The sequence below is a fragment of the Phalacrocorax aristotelis genome, chromosome 5 (assembly GCF_949628215.1).
Source record: "Phalacrocorax aristotelis chromosome 5, bGulAri2.1, whole genome shotgun sequence".
NCBI lineage: Eukaryota > Metazoa > Chordata > Aves > Suliformes > Phalacrocoracidae > Phalacrocorax > Phalacrocorax aristotelis.
The window spans coordinates 43965962-43983959 of record NC_134280.1 but is presented as its reverse complement, the minus strand read 5'-3'; the positions used below and the strand labels follow the sequence as shown (position 1 = coordinate 43983959).

General features: G+C 59.8%; 3 protein-coding genes across 12 annotated transcripts in view; 1 reads left to right on the top strand and 2 right to left on the bottom strand.

Annotated features, from left to right (window-relative positions):
• PCBP3 (poly(rC) binding protein 3) overlaps positions 1 to 6512 on the bottom strand; it is a 65002-nt gene extending 58490 nt beyond the window's left edge. The window contains exons 1-2 of the mRNA XM_075094195.1: positions 6222 to 6512; positions 2091 to 2181 (exon numbers count right to left, since the gene is read on the bottom strand). The gene's annotated coding sequence lies outside the window, so the exon portion shown is untranslated. The remainder of the gene's footprint in view (positions 1 to 2090; positions 2182 to 6221) is intronic.
• Positions 6513 to 8883: 2371 nt separating this feature from the next.
• SLC19A1 (solute carrier family 19 member 1) lies at positions 8884 to 14873 on the top strand. Of its 5 annotated transcripts, none has more exons than XM_075094189.1 (6): positions 8884 to 9109; positions 11663 to 11973; positions 12705 to 13452; positions 13674 to 13866; positions 13950 to 14091; positions 14194 to 14873. In XM_075094189.1, the coding sequence occupies exons 2-6, from the start codon at positions 11797 to 11799 to the stop codon at positions 14377 to 14379; spliced, it is 1446 nt and encodes a 481-aa protein (XP_074950290.1). In that variant the 5' UTR covers positions 8884 to 9109; positions 11663 to 11796; the 3' UTR covers positions 14380 to 14873. The 5 variants fall into 5 exon arrangements, with proteins under 5 accessions (XP_074950290.1, XP_074950295.1, XP_074950291.1 ...); XM_075094194.1 differs by having other exon boundaries at positions 8901 to 9065; positions 11784 to 11973; XM_075094190.1 differs by having other exon boundaries at positions 8901 to 9065.
• COL18A1 (collagen type XVIII alpha 1 chain) overlaps positions 14664 to 17998 on the bottom strand; it is a 41379-nt gene continuing 38044 nt past the window's right edge. For all 6 annotated transcript variants that reach the window (XM_075094188.1, XM_075094183.1, XM_075094184.1 and 3 more), the window contains 8 exons: positions 17775 to 17919; positions 17575 to 17648; positions 17366 to 17494; positions 17131 to 17166; positions 16750 to 17022; positions 16470 to 16667; positions 16157 to 16272; positions 14664 to 16061 (listed from right to left, as the gene is read on the bottom strand). In XM_075094188.1, the coding sequence (XP_074950289.1) occupies positions 15848 to 16061; positions 16157 to 16272; positions 16470 to 16667; positions 16750 to 17022; positions 17131 to 17166; positions 17366 to 17494; positions 17575 to 17648; positions 17775 to 17919 (1185 nt within the window). In that variant the 3' untranslated portion in view covers positions 14664 to 15847. The remainder of the gene's footprint in view (positions 16062 to 16156; positions 16273 to 16469; positions 16668 to 16749; positions 17023 to 17130; positions 17167 to 17365; positions 17495 to 17574; positions 17649 to 17774; positions 17920 to 17998) is intronic.

Here is a 17998-nt window from a genome sequence, read left to right as displayed (position 1 = left end):
ACATGAGAAGTTCTTGGTGGGCTTCGGAAGCCTTAGGAGCAACCACCGGGATGAGACGGACCATCCACCATTGGAGTAGGCTAGTTTAGATCCTCAGGATGGGATCTGAAGAGCGAAACATGCTCTCTCCAGAACCTAGACATCACTAAATGGATTAGGAGTGATGTAACGTGCTGACATCAAAGCACTTGAGCTGGAGCCAAGCCCCAGCAGCAGATGGCACCAGCAGCTCCCTAGGACATCACCCATGGCAAGGTCCACCCTATGCCGTTCAGAAGGGTGTTTCTGTCCAAAAAAACATGGAGCAGAGGTCAGCCCAAGGAGACCCCCAGGGTCTCACAGCCTGGTCCTGTTCCAGGGGCCATTTTCAAGCAGCCTCCCACTCATTTTCTTCCTGCTCTGGAAGCAACCAAGAGTGAGGAGATCAGCAAATTTGGTGCCATCCTCCATTCTTTTGGGTTGTTTTTTTTTTCCTTCCATCCTTTCTTTATCCCTCCTCCCTTGCTTAAGGGCTGGCAAAACTACTCCTGCGTGCTTGCAAGAGAGAAACGTCTCGCCTGATATTGTCAGCTCTACTCACAAAACTCTGTTTTTTCTACACAGCTGCAACAGGGAGAGCTGTTGATGACAGGCACGTTAGCTCTCATAAACACTTGAAAGGAGGAGGCTGCAACCCAGGGCAAGGACAGAGGCCGTACAGGCTGGGACATGTGGCATCTGGGCACAGTTTGCACCCTGGTCCTCTGACGGAGGAGCATAAATGGTGGGCAGAGCCCTGCAAAGCCCTGGCTGAGGTGAAACACACATCAGCGTGGTACAGCATCACTTCTGCCGCTTGCCTGGGGAGCCAGACCCCCGGCACAGAGGCCATATGCAAGCAAAAGTCCTGGGAGATAAAGGGTGAACTATCCATGTGTGTCCCTGGGGAGCACAGCCACCCAAGCTGTGCAGTAAAAACAGGCAACTTCAGGTCCCTCACTCATATATCCCTTGCCTTGCACTGGTGTCCAAAATCCCCTGGAAGGGTAACACATTTTCCAGATGGGGAAACTGAGTCACAGAGGTGTCCAGACCAGTGAGGTGCCTGAAGAGGTCCCCCTAGGTAGATTTTTCATCAGACACTAAAACCCTGGTGATGCTACAGGGCTACTTCTCTGCACCTCACCATGCACTCACCGTCCTCCTCATCATAGCCTTGTGTGTCCTGCAAGATCCCTCACCCTGCACAAGCTCAGGGAGCCCACCCTGGGATCCACAAGGCATCCTACTCCCCTGGCACAAAGCACCCAACATAGCCAGATCAGAATAATCTCCCCCAAAGCTATTAGATGGCAGAAACATATGGATTTTGCCCACTGGATTTGGGCTTTGCAGCTCCCCAGGATTCCCAAGGTATGTTTCACGGAGTGGCTGCAGGCAGACACAGCAGAGAGGCTCATCTGCCCCATGGAGTCACACCATTACATGGAAGGGCTTCATGTCACAGATACTCTAGAGTGTCCTCTCTACAGCTCCCCAAAACATTGCCTTCATGTTATCAGTCAAATAAAAGCCTTTAAATAGTTAAATTTTTTGCATATTTGAAGGAAGGCCAGAGGCACAGAGCAAGTCAGGCTGTGAGCATCTCTGCAGGTCTCTGGACCAGCTCCTGCCCCGAGCAGGGTCACTCCAGAGATGGATTATGCTGCTTGGCATGAAATAATTTCACACTGAGACCTCAAAACTTCTTCCGAGCCCTCCATTTTTTACTTGCACATTGGGAGGAGCTCTCCTGTGGGCTTTCCCACAGGAAAGGGAGGAGATGTTCGCTTCAGGGACTGAAACCAGGATGCCCTCACCCACTGCCATCACTGAAAGTCCTTATTTTTATCATTTCAGAAGCAAAATGGGTAGTGGGGACCTCAACATAGATCATCCTAACATCACCTAGGGGATGGAGTGGCCACACATCACTCCTTGGCAGCAGAGACGTTCTGGCCTGGCCTTGCTACCTGCCAGCGTGAGCTGTGGCAGGGAGGGACATGCTGCCATCATGCCTGGAGTCCCCTGGGAAGCCCTGGACCTACAGCAGGCCATTCCTGCTGCCTTACCCCTGGGGCTGGTCCCCTGCACAGCACGACTGGGAGGCACATCTGGCAGCGTTGGGAAGGTGACGGTGCAGCCAGCCAGGTGGCTCTTGCCCTGTGGACAAAAGGGATAAGAGTCAGGCTGTGCCAGGGTGAAAGCATCCTCCAAACAACACGCCCCAATGCAATGCAAGGCACTTGGCTGCCCAGCAGCAACCCCCCAAAATCCTCGCAAGGGTGATGGAGCAAAGATGTCGCAACCATGTCATGGGGGGACCTGGGGGGCAGAGCCTACGTCATGGTGTTTGCATAAGGGGGAAGGTTTCAAGGCTTCAGGGTTTCAAGGTTTCAAGGCAGAGATCGCCTGCAGCACCCCCAGCCCCATGATGGCTGTGGTTCACTGTTTCCACGAGTCCTGTGTTCATGCAATGTTCACTACGAACACGCCTGGGGGAGCTCCAAACCATGCACAGAGCAAAGCCTCACTTTGTGGTTGAGAAACCCCTCCATGAGCAGCAGCTCAGCCGCTAATGTCAGGAATAAGGAGAGCATTTGCCACCTTGAAGCAGCACGCCACTTATGTTTCCAAATACGTTGCTTAAGTTATTATCATTTAGTGGCTTTTAAAAAAAGACCTGGCTCCCTTCCCACCCTGAGCCAAGCATGGACATGCTATGCTGGTCACTCACCCCACACCCATCACAGCAGGTCCCCGTCTGGGAGATACCTGCACAAGCGCTTCAGCATCACCCCGCACCCATGGGTGTCCCCCCAATTCCCTAAGGACAAGCCAGTCCTAGCACTGCTGGGAAGCAGTTTTTCCCAGACCTTGGGCCAGCACACTGAGGCCCTCCAGGGCACTTGGATTTTCAGTAGACCATCACCTTGCACTGGGAAGTCTGGACAAGGTTTACTCCTTGGTGGCAGAGATGCATGAGTCATCCTCCAGCCACTGCCCTTGAAACCAAGCCAAGAAAGCTTTTACCCAAAGCAGGCAGCATTAGGATACCAGATCCGGAGCTCCAGGATTAACCCCTTCCTGAGAGATGTTGGCTGGTTGCCCTTGCACGTGGACCCTTTCCCTCCTCCTCTGGTTGACCCTGGGTTTCCCCATCATGTGCACCCACCAGGCTGCTGGACACGATACCAACGCTCCCCTGGCAAGGCCACGGGGGTACATGCTGCAAGACCCTGGTAATGGGCTGCTGCTGGACCAAAGGGAGCTGGGAATGGCAGTTCTCTTCTGCATCTCAGACCAGAGTTTGGAGTGCAGCAAAGAGAAGCAGCAACCAAAAAAATAAGGTGGAAAATTCAAAGTGCTTCATTTGCCATTTTGGAGTTTTTGCACTCCTGAGTGCTTGCTTCATTTAGGAAGTCACCAACTGTCTGTAGCTCCTGTAAAGGGCTCCCCATCAACCACTGTGCCAAGTCTTGATGGGCTTTCCCCAAAATGGGGGGAACCTACCTGCTGGAAAATGTATTCCCTCCTGAAGAGAAAACAGCCCTTTGGGGATACCCAAAGGAGGGATTTCCACTGTTAAAGAGAGTTTTTCTTCCTTGTATGTTCCCCACAGGCAGTCAGAGAGGAGCTAGCATCCAGCTTGCCTGCCAACCTGATGAAAAGTGGATCTATTTCTGCATCACTGTGCCAGGACAGGGCAGGAAGATGAAGGATGCCCCCATCCCTGCCCCAGATATCACTGACCCAGGTCTGGGAGTGAAGGGTTCACCCTGGGGATACAAGTGCTGTCCCCCCAGCCTGGCACATGTCTACAGCATCCCTGCAGCCTCTGTGTGGGGAAGGACAGCCGGCAGGCACCGCCTGAGATGCTGGCCGCATCTTAGCGCCATTAATTCACCTCCCCAATTAGCAGGGTGAAGAAGCAGAGCTTCTGGCAGAGCACAGAGGCCCAGGGGGAATGTTGCCATTAGCATGGCCAGCAGCTGCCTGAACCATGCCCCCTTCCCTCAGGGCTGGAGCAGGGCACTGCAGGCAGCCCTGCAGCAGCCAGAGGCGGGGGAGGGTCTAGGACATTTGTTCCCCTTCCCCAGGCTCTGCCCCGTGGAAGAGACATCACACATGCAGGGGTGGCTGCAGCACCCCAGCCCCGCTGTGCGGGCATGCTGACCAGGTGGGTTGGAGCCAGCTCCTACCCTGAAACAAAGCCATGCTCTCCTGGGCCATTGAAAAGAGAAGGGAGAGGAGACATGGATTATATTTGTACCCACTAACCTGGGCTGGAGCCTCCCGCCACAGCCCCATGAACCTGGGGCTCAGGCAGCACAGGGGCTGAGCATTGCTCAACCTACCCCAGCAGTGTCTGGCAGTGATTTCGGCACCTGCATGGGCCAGCTCTGAACTTCACGACAGAGCTACACCTCCTCGACTCTCATTTAAAGCAAGCTCAGACAGGGGTTTCCTTCTTGCATCCTCCCAGAGGGCACTATGGAAATGCTTCTAGAAAGCATGGAATAGGTCAAAGAGATTTTGTTTGCCTTCTTCACCTCCCATGAGACTTGCCATCCTCAGACCACTTGCTTGCAGCCGGAGCTGGTCAGCACTAGGTGCTGCTATACATCCCCTCCACCCTCAGGAATCCCTGTGTACCTCCCAGCACCCCTCAGACCCTAGCACACAGCAGTGTCCTGTGCATCTCCCACCAGGACCAGCCAGTCCCTTGCTACGGCATCCCTTGGGAGGCACAGACACTCTCTCCTCTCACAAGTATGAAGAGAGAGTGTGCACTGTCCACGGCTGCAGGCCGGGAAAGCCTGGGTCACCTGCACTGTGCTGTGTCGCTGCAGCACCCGGGTTCATCCCACAGCCCCAGCGCCGTGGGAGCCCCTGGGGCATCTTGGTCATAAGCTCCCCCTTCTGCCCTGGGGCTCACTGTGCTACAAGCTGGGGAAGGACGCCCTGTGGTGCGGGGCTCTGCACCCTTCCCAGGGGCCATGCAGCATCTGCACTGGGGTGGGGACACTCTGCAGCGCAGCGGCTGCCAGAGGCGGCTGCACAGGTCTGGGCTGCTGCAGGGAGGGTGGCATGGGCCCCCCACTCCCCAGGACAGGTCAGCAAGGCCTCACCCAGACCCCGGGGGGATTTGGCGGGAGGAGCTGGGCAAAAAATGCTGCCCACTGCCCTGGGAGCAATACCCAAATAAACTTACCCCTCTGAACCCAGATCCAGAGGGAGAAACCCCAGTGCAGGCCAGCCTGTGCTTCTTCAGAGCATGTGCTGATGAACCAGCCTGATTCTGGAGGAAGGACAGATTGGTCCCAGCTGGGGAAATGGGCTCCCAGGAGATGATTTGCCCAACTGTGGCTGAAGCTCAGAGGCATGTGCTCCAGAAACAAGGCCTGGGTGCCCTTCCTCCCCAAGCACTGATGCTGGAGCTGCATCTGCCCTGGCTGGGTGCGCTGATTAGCTGCTTGGTGGGTGCTTGGTGACTGGCACACCCAGAACTAGGGCTGAGAAATGACCACCAGACCGACAGCAGCGGGACCCCACAGGATGCTCACACCTGAAAGCCAGAACCACTGGAAAGCCAGTGGCCAGGGCTTGCCTGTGCAGCATCCCTGCCATCACCCGTCCCAGTGCGGTAGTGGGCGGGCGGCTTGGCAAGCCATCTCCCTTGGGGACTCTTGCATGTGGGCCAGGGGCACGGGGACAATGCTTTGGGGCTTGTTTCAGCAGCGGCCAGCCCTTGCCGAGCCAGGCAGCATCCTGGGCTGGAGTGGAAAACTCTTAGCAGCCTCGCAGAGACAAACACCCAGGGAAGTGGAAGGGCATGAGGAGGAGCCCCTCGGATGGGGACACGGGTGACCCACCGCTCTGTGAAGCCACCCCTGGGTTTGGAGGGTACTCACCTCCTGCTCCTAGGCTGATTCCTGGAGTCATGCCACACCAGGAGCCAGCCTCCTAATTGCAGAGGCTGTGCTCCCCTCCCCGCCGCCACCCGTCACGATCCCCCACCCGGGTCCCCCCGCGGGGGACCCTACCCACCTCGCCCCAAGGAGACCCGGCCGGAGCAGGGGGAGGGCAGCGTGAGGCTGTCCCGTGCGGGGTTCCCCCTCCGGCACTGGCGGCTCCGTCCCGGACCACACCCCCCCACACCCCCCCGAAAACAAAGCCCCAGGGAAGGCAAAACCCCCTACCTGCCCCCGGACGGACGGACGGAGGGGCTGTGCAGAGCGGGGAGGGATCGGGCAGGAGGAGAGAAGCGGCGGAGTTGGGGGCCGGGAGGGCGCGGCGGGGCGAGCTCCGACGGAGGCGGCAGCCGGAGACGAGACGGTTCGCCCTGCACGGCTCCCCCCCGCCCCGCAGCCCTACCCGGCCCCCCCGCGCCCTGCCCCTGGTCCTGCCCAAGCTCCTGGTGCTGCCCCTGCCCCTATCCCAACTCCTTCCTTTACCCTACGGCAGTCCCTGCTTGCCTGCCCCAGCCCCTGCCAGCTCCCAGATCCTGCCCAAGCCCGTTCTTGACCCAGCCCCTGCTCCAGCTCCTAACCAAACCCCTCTCCTATCCCTGCCCAGTCCCAGCTCCTGCGCCTTCCCTGCTCCTGATCACGCCTCAGTTACTGCTCCAGCCCCTGCCTCAGCCCTTGTTCCTGCCCCTGACCAGTCCTAGCTCGTGTTCCTGCCTTGCCCCTGCCTGTACCCCTCACCCTGCACTTGGCACTGCCCCTCCCCCACCCAAGCCCCAGCCCCTGACCTTCCCATCTCTCTGCCCCAACCGCTGCCCGTTCTCCAGCCCCAGTCCCTGCCCCTGCCCCTGCTCAAGCCCATGCTCCTACCCCAGACCCCACTCAAGCCCATCCCCTCCCCAGCACCAGACCTTGACACTGGCCCTGCCCGGCCCCTGCCCCTGATCCTGCCCCTAAACCTGCTCTACCACTGCCACAGCCCCAGCCCCTGCCCCAGCTCCTGCCCCAGCCCCTGCCCCAGCTCCTGCCCTTGACTCTACCCAGTCCCTGCTCCGGCTCCAGCCCCTGCCGTGCCGTAGTGCCTGCCCCTGCTCCAGCCCCTGCCTGAGCCCCTGCCCCAGCCCCAGCCCCAGCCCCATCCTTTGTGCTGAAGTCAAGCCCCAGCCCTGAGCCTCAGCAGCCAGGCGCTGGTGGATGCCAGCCCTTGGGCCTGGGGGTTGCTCCCCCATGTGAGCCATCTGATGGGAGGCAGGGGTGCCCTGTGCTGCAAGCATCCTGCCCTCTGCACAAATGCATCTGCCAGCCTTCCCCTTGCACCCGTGGGTGCTATCCCAGGTTGGGGGGAGTGGGGCCAGTGACTGAGGCTGGTAGTAGCAGCATGACTTTCCCAAGGGATGCACACTGGGGTGGGTGGCTGGGTGTCCCAGGTGGCACCGATCAGGCTGACACCACCAGTGCCCCAGGGTGCACAGCATCACCCCAGGGCTTCTCCAATGCCCAGGTCTTGCTGCACGTAAGGAAGGGACCCAACCATGCCACTGTCCTGGCAATCAGGGGCTGGAGAAACACGTCGCACCAAGGGCTGTGCCCTGCCCCAGGAGGTACATGGTGGGCATGGGGAGCCTGCAGACATGTCTGCTGTGGTCTTGCCATCTTCCCCAGGACCAGCACCTGCATGGGAGGAGACATGAGCCAGCTCCTTCTGCAGCACCAAAGCTGTCCTGGTTTCCTCCCTAGGGAGGAAATGGCTTCGGGGAGCAAACATGCCATCATTAAAGAAAGGACCTGGGATGTCCCCTACCTAAATAACACACCCTGTCTCTATCGGTTTGGCTGAGAAAGGGGAGAGGAAAACCCAAGTGAAGTAAATGCTGGTCCAGCCCCCACTGCGGTGGTTTGGGGGTGGGCATCTTCAAACGGGTGTTGGGGGGCTCAGTGGGACAACAGGCTTCTGGCTGGGATGACCCCAGGCTGAGATGGGGCTGCCTGGACCCCTGATCGGGGGTTTGTGATGGTCCCTGGACATTTGTGCTCCCACTGCCGCACTTCCATGCAGGAGCATATAAATATTTCAGTGGAGTAGCCGAGTCCTGTCAGGTTGCATTTGCTTCTGGCAGGGTAAGTGCTGAGAGAAGGAGGGAGGGAAAGGGGGAGAGAAGATGCTCTCTGAAGTTGCATCCTCTCCCGGGAGATGGGTGCACCAGCTCCGGGGCCTGATCCTCGAGGGTCTCCACCTCTGCTTAGTTTCCCTCTGCAGACGCTTTCACCTCTGGGACCAGAGCAGGGGCGCGGTGCAGCCCCCGTTGTCCTGATGGCCGGATCTCACCCCATAACCACATCCCGGGGTGGGGGGGGGGGCTTCTGCCAGGCTGTGCCGGGGGGTGGGGCAGTGGGGATTCGGCAATTTTGCTCTGAGCCCAGCAGGCAGCGGCACGTACGGGACCCTCTGGGGTAACAAATCCCCTCCCGCCTGTAAAAAATGGGGGGGGGGGGAGGGGGCAGAAATAAATTCAAGCAGGTGTGGGTGTTAAAAACACTGCATGGGGAGGGAGCCAAGGCGGTGCGCAGTATCTCCCCGGTGATGCTGCTGAGCCACCCTGGCGCGGCTCAGTGCGCGGGGCCCCGCAGCCCAGAGGCGACGATAGATGGGCGGGGGGCTGAGCCCAGTGGGGAGGGGCCGCAGAAGAGGGTGTCCCGCCCCCCTCACGCCGGGTGCTGGGCGGGCAGGATGCGGAGGAGACACTTTGAGGGAGGTATTTCACCCCTCCCCCCAGTCTCGGACACACGGGCTGCCGGCGGGGCTGGCCGGGCTCCTCCTCTTCCTCTGCCTCCTCCCCTTCCTCCTCCTCGCTGCACTGTGGGGCTTGTAGTCCCCCCGCCGCTCCGCGCGTGGGGCACGACTACATTTCCCGAGGGGCCCCCACATTCTCCTCCTCCTCCTTCTCCTCCTCCTCCTCCTCCTCCTCCTCCTCCTCCTCCTCCTGCTCTTGCTGCTGCTCCTGCTCCTGGGCTTGCTGCGGATCGGGCTCCGGCGGCAGCGGGGCCGCGGGGAGCCCGAGACCCCTCCACTGCCCCCGGGTGGGTACGGCCCGCCGCCCCCATGCCCGCTGCCCCTCCCCAAGGTACGGCCGGGCTGCAGGGGTACGGGGTGCTGGGGTGCCCCGGTACTGGGGTGCCCGGGGTTCCGGGGATGGGGTGTGTCCCCGGGGTGCCCGGGGTACCTGGAATGCCGGGGTTCTTGATGCCCCCCGTGATGCTGGGGATGTGGGGTGCCCCCAGGGTACGCAGGGTGCCCTGTCTCAGGGTGAGCTAGTACCGTGCACTCCCCCAACACTCTCCTCTACCACGTTCACCCCAAACCACCCCCCAGCACCTGAAGCAGCCGCCCATCCATTGGGTGCTGGGGCAGGGAGACAGATAGGTGCCCGCACTGTGGGCGAGGGTGTACTTTGGGGAGCTTCCCTGCCCTGTTTTGGAGAAGGTGCCCCAGGGAATTGCACATCCCCTATCCCCTGCCCACTTGGCAGCTCCCCACAAAATGTGTCATGCTTCGGTGGAGTCACTTCTGTGCCGCCAACATGTGGCTGTGGGGAGACCGTCCTTCCCAGTCTCCCCCACGCTGTCTTGTCCAGACCGTGGTGGCCATGGTTCCCTGGGCAGCTGTGCCTGAGCTAAGCTGCCCTCATCAACTGCTGCAGGTTGACAACCGTGTAGCATGACGGCGAACCCTTGTCAAGGTCACACCATGATAACACGGTGATAACCAGGTTCACACGGTGATAACCACCCATGCTCTGCTCCCACTACTCTGCCTGGCTTGCACCAGAGCAGAGGGATGACAGCACTGAGCTGGGACCATTCCTTGGGACTCATACCCACTCACCTTCAGTTGAGGCAGCTCCATGCATGGTCTGGAGAGGTGGAGCTGGGTCTGGCCAGATGGGTTCAGGGCTGGGCCCCCTGCATGTGTGGGGACACACATGCCAGGAGTTAGGAGCCAGTGCTCCCAGGATCAGTGGCACTGGGACAGCAGCACAGAACTATATCCTGGGTTTATTGTAGATGGTTTCCTTTGGGCCAGGGATGAGCAGTTGTAGCCATCCTGGATGGACACAAAAGGAAACGGGGAGCATCTGCTTCCCAAACGGGTTTGGAGCTGAGGGTGGAAAACAGCCTGTCAGCGTCCCAGGGCATGTGGTGGGGGGCTGCCCCACAGAGGGCGACTGCTGGAAGTGGCAGTCGCTCACATCCACCACCTGGCTCAGGGACAAGTGGGAGATGGGGCATAGTCCAGGCAGTCATGGCTGACAGGGGCCCCCGGGTGGGCACGGCGTGGCGTGGTGCTGGGGTGGGCATTTGGGGGTGCTTAGTCCCTGCTCCTTGCCCCTTGTCCATCCCAGCACAGCAGGGGGGCTGTGGTGCTCCATCCGGCGCCTAAGCTGGCACCGGCTCTGGGTGATAGCTGCCTAGTAATAAGTGAGCAGCAAGTCCCTGCCCTGCTCCCCAGGGACCTTTTTAAGAGGTAAGGGCTGTTTGCCCAGCTATGGGCTCCAGGACACACGTGTTTTGGCAATGCTCAGGTGCTAGCACTGAAATCCCATGGGAATGCCGATGAGTCCTTACTGGGGTGAATGGGCACCCCGCTTCCCACTACTGCTTTTGGTTTCAATCACGACCAGCTTGCTGCTGCTGGCACCGGTGCCGGCTCATTTCCCCACATGTGTTTTCCGGGGCAGGGGGGAGTCCTTCAGAGGTGAATCCCCCAGTCTTGCCATGCAGGGTGGCAGCAGGGGGACAAACACTGGGACCGTGGACTTACTTTTTCATGACTGTGCGTAGTCATTCTGCAATTAGCAGGGTAATTGGGTTTCTAGACCTTGCTCCTGTGGCATGGATTGGCACACGTGAATTTTTATGGCTTGAAAAGTGCCATCGGTGACTTGCGGGAGTGGGGAGCACTGAGAAGATATCTGGGCCAGGCCTTTTGCCTTCCCTGCCTTTATCCTGTGACCACTAATCAGGCCTCCCCAGTGCTGCCAGCTTTCCTGCAGCCAAACCTAGGATTTGAGCATTTAATCCCCTTCCGGACCATGAAACTGATGACATTTTGCATTCTCCCCAGGCCAGGTGATGCTGCCTGAGCATTGTGTCCTGCCTGAGGAGAGCCAAGGGGCAGTCGCTTGCCTGTGGCTCGGCTAAAGTCCCACTGACAGCCCAGCTAATATATAACGTGGGCGGCCCCACGCCTGGTGTGCACATTAACTGGCTTTCACAACCAGTGTGGTTCCTGCAGCCATTGCTGTCTCCCTGTGGAGCATCCCCAGTGCAGGGTGTCTGCATCCCTCTGCCTCTGGGTCTGCAGCGGAGCGACTTGGCTCAGAGGGAATTGTCACTTTGGGAAGGGGGTAAAACCCTGCTGGTTCTTGAAAGGGAGAAAAAGGAGGTGATGGGAGCCAAGGAAGCCCCACCGCAGAGCTGGGCGCTTCGTGCATCCAGGCACTTTTATACAGGATTTACAAATGCCGCCTGAAATGGGCCTCCCAGCTTTTGCACAGTGAGATGCACGGCTGCTTTTCTTCTTGCAAGAACATCTCCTGGGGAGAAGGTAGTGGTATTTATTTGCCTTGCGATTATGGAGGAATTTGAGCCTGTGCCAAATGCTGCTTTCTCCCCAGAAACTGCAGCGACGTGGCTTTCCAAGTGTCAGAGGGTGCCTGCAGCCAGAGAGGGGCTGCCTGGCCGCACAAAGCCTGTCTAGCTGACAGTCCCCTGGATAACACTGCTGTCCCACTGCAGAGCCAGTGGAGTCATGCCTAAGAAGGATGACGACGCCAAAAAGCCGGCATCGGAGACGGTGCTGGACCAGCACTGGAAACTACAAGTCTTCTACCTCTGCTTCTATGGCTTTATGACACAGATCCGGCCCGGGGAGAGCTTCATCACCCCGTATCTACTGGGGGCTGACAAGAACTTCACACAGGCAGAGGTGAGCTGCGGGAAGCCTGTCCTCCCTGGTGTCCCCCTTTCTGGACACAGTCACCACCCTGGGGCTAGCCAAAGCATCCTCCTGCGGTCCTGAGGTGTGGAGGGGTGCAGGCGTGCCACGTCCTGGGAAAGATGGCATGTGGTGACATGTGGCAGTGCTTTTGTGGGGGGAGAAGGTGGTGTGGTATGGGTCCAGCTGGCAGTGTGTCCCTGTCTCACTGGGCTGTGAGGTCACCCTGTCCCCTAAGTCCCAGGCTCAACTTTCCCCGTATTAACACCTTGTGCCTGGGCTGGCATCTGCTTTTGAGGGGCGATGCCTGACCCCTGCCCACCTGTACAGCCAAGGGGATGGCAGGGTGTGCCAGGCTGGGAGACTGGGGAGACCCTTCCATGCTGGTGCAGTGCACAGTGGGGGGGGCACAGGTCTGGTGACTGCCAGGCTGCTGGCAATGATGGGGTTAGACGAGGGGCCGCATGTCATCCCCCATCCCAGGGATGCTGGCCCCAGTCCCAGCAGGCTGCTGCAACCGTGGGAATGCCGCGTTCCTGGCACAGGAGGGGGCCAGGGCTCAGCCAAGCCCCTGGCTGAGCGCGTCATGGGCCGCATTCCTCCCCGAGGAGGTGCTGCGATGGGGATCAGCAGCTGGTGCCCCCCCAAACTGTGCTTCTCTGGGCCAGGGGCATCTCCCAGGGACATGTCCCATGCTCAGCCCCTCCTTCCCCGCATGGCAGGTGACCAACGTGATCACGCCGGTGCTGAGCTACTCCTACATGGCTGTGCTGGTGCCCATCTTCCTGCTGACAGACTACCTGCGCTACAAGCCAGTACTGGTGCTGCAGAGCCTAAGCCACGTCTCCATCTGGCTGCTGCTCGTGTTGGGCACCTCGGTCCTGGCCATGCAGCTGATGGAGTTCTTCTACGGCGTCACCATGGCTGCCCGGATCGCCTACTCCTCTTACATCTTCTCCCTCGTTGCCCCGTCCCGCTACCAGCGTATGGCTAGCTACTCCCGCTCTGCTGTCCTCCTGGGTGTCTTCACCAGCTCGGTACTAGGCCAGCTCTGTGTCACCTTGGGCAATGTCTCCTTCCTCACCCTCAACTATGTATCGTTGGGCTTTGTCAGCTTTGGCCTTGTCCTCACTTTCTTTCTCGAGCGGCCCCGGCGCAGCCTCTTCTTCAACCGGCCTGAGGGGGCTGGCAACAGGGCTGCACCTGCCGAGCTGGACAAGATGGCCGGGGGGGACAGCAGTGAGGGGACACGGGGCTGGCAGGATGCGGTGCTGTGCCGTATGCTGCGGGAGGTGGTAGTGTTGGCCAGGCAACCCCAGCTCCGGCTCTGGTCCTTGTGGTGGGTGTTCAACTCAGCCGGTTACTACCTGATGCTGTACTACGTGCAGATCCTCTGGAATGAGATCTACCCTGCCACGGACAACGGCCGGGTATACAACGGAGGGGTGGACGCTGCCTCCACACTGCTGGGTACGCTTGCCTGGGTTGGGGACACCGGGGACGTGAGGGGAATGGCAGGGGACACCAGTGATGTGGGGGGAACCCCCATCCCGCTGGAATGGCAATCCTTACGTTTTTTGGGAGTACAGAGAACAGTTTGGCAGCGGTGATGAGATGAGCATTAGGCTGGGGGATGCAAGGTATGTCCCATGCTGGCGAGGTGTTCACAGCATCTTTCATCCCTTCCCCAGGGGCTGGTGCTTCCTTCGCTGCTGGATATGTGAAGATCCGCTGGACGCTCTGGTCGGAGCTGGTGATCGGGGTGGTGACAGCTTTCCAAGCGGGACTGCTCCTGCTCATGAACACCACCAGCAACATCTGGCTGTGCTACGCTGCCTACGTCCTCTTCCGTGGCTCCTACCAGTTCCTAGTGCCCATTGCCATGTACGTGGTACCCCTGGGGACCTGCTCCCAGCCTGGGAGCTGGGCTGGCACCAGGGGCTCACCGGTTCCCTGCTCTATCCCAGTTTCCAGATCGCTACCTCCCTCTCCAAAGAGCTCTGCGCGCTTGTCTTCGGGGTCAATACCTTCTTTGCCACCGTGCTGAAGACCATCATCACCATCATTGTGGCTGACAAGAGGGGCTTGGGCTTGTCCGTGCACCCCCAGGTAGGGACAGGAGGCATCTAGGATGGAGGTGGCCCCCCAATGGTGTGGGATGAAGGGAGGGGGCGGGCCACATGCATCACTCTCTCCCCACCTCTCTTGCAGTTTTATGTGTATTTTGGCTACTTCACACTGCTGGCGGTGGTGTACCTGCTGGCAGCCATTGGCGTGGGCATCCAGCACAGCCGCCGCAAGCAGCCGGCGGAGCTGGCCTTGGCCAAGGAACCGTGCCACCTGCCTGCTGAGGTGCCGGCACAGAAGAGCCCAGAGGCAGGGGCTGTGCAAGCCTGAGTGCTGGCACTGCGACCACGGCGGCCAGGTCTCAGCTCCATAAGCAAGCGTCACTGTCACTGTGTGCTGTCTCCTGTCCTGCTGGTGGTCCAGCCCAGTGAGGACATACCCCCTGGGATCCATTTTCTGCTCCGTGGGGGCAGGGCTGTGCCTCCCCAGCCACAACCACAACCAGAAGAGGGGCAGGATACCCACGGCTGCCACCACCGGGTACCACACAGGGATATGGATGGGCCCAGGGGGTCTCCCAGACACTGGCTCCCTCTCATCGTGCAGAGCCAGGCTACAAGAGGATAACATTTCTTTATTCAGTGCCTTTAGAAAATGGTTTATAGGACACAACTGACAAAAAAAAAAAATATAAGGATCCACAGGCTTTAAATTGCATTAATTACACAAAATACAGTAGACTGTAAGAAATAGAGACCGTGTGACTCGCACAGCTTTTATGGTAATGATTTCCATACAATAATAAAAAGCTAGTTACAGATTTATCTTTTTTTCTGTCTTTTTTTGTTTTTTTAGCACCTTGGATTTGCCCACACCAATTCAAACCAGCTTTGTTGTGCCTTGGCCCTTAGAGCGCTGCAAAGGTTGCATGGGGAGGGGGGGTGATGGCAGTGCCTGCCCTCGGTACCAGGCGCATTCAACACGCACATGCTCGTAAACACGTGCCAAGGGCATGCCTGGCCCCACACCAGGGTCACCCCATTACCCCAGTCCCCATGCTGGCCTGGCTGTGGCTGTACCCAGGGTGGGGGGGGGGCACAGCAGGGATTGGAGGGGACCAGAACCTGCCCCCCGCCCCAGGACTCGTGAGCTGCTGGCTGCTGGCTGGGGGCTGGAGGTGAGGATGATGATGTGGGTCTGGGTGGGAAGGTCCTTACCTGGAGAGGATGGAGACCATCTGGAAGGAGCCCTGGCACTGCCAGATGATGGTCCCTTGCTTGGGTGGGATGCTGGGGCTTTGGCTGGAAAAGACCCCATGGCCCCAGCAGCAGGGATTTGGGTCCAGCCCTGAGCTCCTGACGAGGACTGTGCAGGGCTGGAGGGGGTGTCACAGAAACACCCTCAAGGCTTTCAGGGAGGGCACACTGCGTGGCACCGCCAAAATCTCCCTGCCGAGCATCCTCCCACCCAGCTACCCCAAAAAGAGCATCCGCGCAGGTGGTGGATGCAAGCTGAAATGGTTAAATATTAGGGGTTAGAAGAGAAGTGGAGTGTGAGGAAGAGGAGAAAGGCAGCCAGCCCCCAGCTGCCCTGCCCCAGGTGGGATGCGAGCCCCTGCTGACCCAGGGTGGGGCGATGGCGCTACTCTTTGGCTTCAGGTCTGCAGGAGGAGAAAACCCTTCAGGGCAAGGGCAGGAGCTGGAGGGGCTGAGGACCACACAGGTGCTGGGGTGCAGACTGGCCCGACCCTCCCCAGGGAGATGCAGGGAACCCAGGAGATGGGGGTGGGGTGGTGGTGTCACTTTTTGGCAGCAGTCATGAAGCTGTTCTCGATGCAGAGGACGACAAAGGCATGTTGGCAGCTGCTGGCCACCTGCTCCAGCAGCTTGCCAGAGCCCAGCAAGGAAGCCTGGCCAGTGGCAGTTCGCTCATCTGTCCGCCACGTCTCACAGTAGCTCTCGGGCAAGCGCCGGCCCTTGGCATCTGAGCCGTGCCAGATGCTCTTCTGTGGCCTGGAAACGAGAAAGGTGGGGGGTGCTATTGCTGCCCCCACTGCGGCCCAGACCCCCATCTCCCCTCTTTCCCCATCACTCGATCCCATGCTCACCATCCTGCATCCCTCAGGACATCCCGGCCGTCAAAGGAGAGGATGCGGGCGCCGGCTCGCAGCGGGGCCCCACTGCCCGTGAAAAGGGCTTCCCAGTTACTGAAGAGCACTTCGTCCTGGTGTGGAGATGGGAAAAGGCAGTGGGGGGGGGAGTCAGCCCTACCTGCACCCTGAGAGCATCACAGGAGCTCTGAGCCCTGGCAGCCCCTGGGATGGGGATGTGCTGCAGTCACTGCCATGCGGTTGGATGGGGGCTTTGGGATGCTCTGCAACCCTTGGAACTCGTGGAGTGTCAGGAAGGGGACACACGTACCTGGAGGTTGACGATAGGCACGGCGCTGCGGTCAGCCCTGCGCACGATGCTGTAGAGGTCCTGCAGGCGGGAGGAGAGGAAGGCACGGAAGGTGCCAGCCAGCCCGACCTGCCGGGCTTGCTGGAAGCACTGGAAGTCAGCACCCCGAATGCCATGCATGCCACCGCTCAGCGGGGCATTCAGGGCCACCAAGTGAAGCTGCCAAGAGGGAACAACAGGGATTGAGGTACATGGTTTTGGCCACCATCATCACCTCCCCTCAGCTGGCACATGCACTCACGGCGGGCTGGAAGTCCTGGTGCACGTGGGTGGCCACGGATGCCGGATCTGGCCGGCGGTGGATGTAGTAGCTGTTGAGGAGTTCATGCTGGTGGTGGAGCAGGCGTTGCTCGGGCCGGCGGTGCTGGTTGGCCACCACCTCATCCCCACGCCAGGGTCGGACAGTGGGTGAGGGGCTGTGGTTACGGAGGGGGTGCAGGGGTCCGTGGGGCTGGAGGGGGGGCTGGGGGCCAGCGTAGTGGATGCTGGGGGGCTTGTCATACACCTCATTGTCCTGGAGAGGGAGGTAGAGACAGGGTGAGGGATGGTGCTGCCCTGGGCAGGGATGGGGATGGCGATGGATGGAGAGGGGGATGGATAGAGATAGGGACAGGGGACTCACCAGAGCCGAGCTGGTGATGAAGGTGTGCTCTTCCAGCTGCAAGTACATGGCACATCAGATCCCAGCCACCCCACTCTCCCCTTGCTTGTACAAGGGTTGGGGGGTGATGCCCAAGCATCCCCAAAAGACACCACTGAAACCCCAGGGTGATGGTGCCTGCATCCCCGCATCCTCTCAGAGCCAGGCAATGCAACCCAAGGTGGGGTGTCCTCTTTGCTCCCCCCCTACAACTCACCAGCACCCGGCGGAAGCCCCCACGCAGGCGGATGTAGAGTTCCTGCCGGTCGGTCAGGAAGACGAGGCTGCCCTCAGGCAACTCATGCGTGGTGCTCAGCATCGCCTGGTAGGTCAGCAGGGTGCGCATCTGTGGGCACAGTCCGGTCAGGGCTCGGGGCTTGGCCAGCCAGCCCATGGGCAATCCCCTCCTCCAGAGCCCCAACTTACCCCCAAGGTCATCCCACTGGTGCCTGGTGGTCCAGGGGGTCCTGGTGGTCCAGGGGGCCCAGGGATGCTGATAGCTGGGGGTAAGAAGGATGAGATAGAAAGGGCTGCAGCACAGGCCATGGGGAAGAGTGTGGAAGCGTAGAGAGGGATGCAAGGGAGGCAGGGGTGGCAGGGAAGGATGCAGGAGCATAGGTACACACCTTGTCTGTGGGGGCCTGGGAAGGAGGGTGGACCAGGGGGGCCAGGAGGGCCCGGGGGTCCCTGCCGCCCCTCATATCCAATACCGGGCGGGCCCTGAGGTCCAGGAGGCCCTGGTGGCCCAACGATACTGTCCCCCTTGGGACCCTAGGCAGTGTGAGAGAGAATCCCTGGAGCAAAGCGCCTGGGGATGCCACCCTCCCCATGCCCCCCTCATCCCCCATGC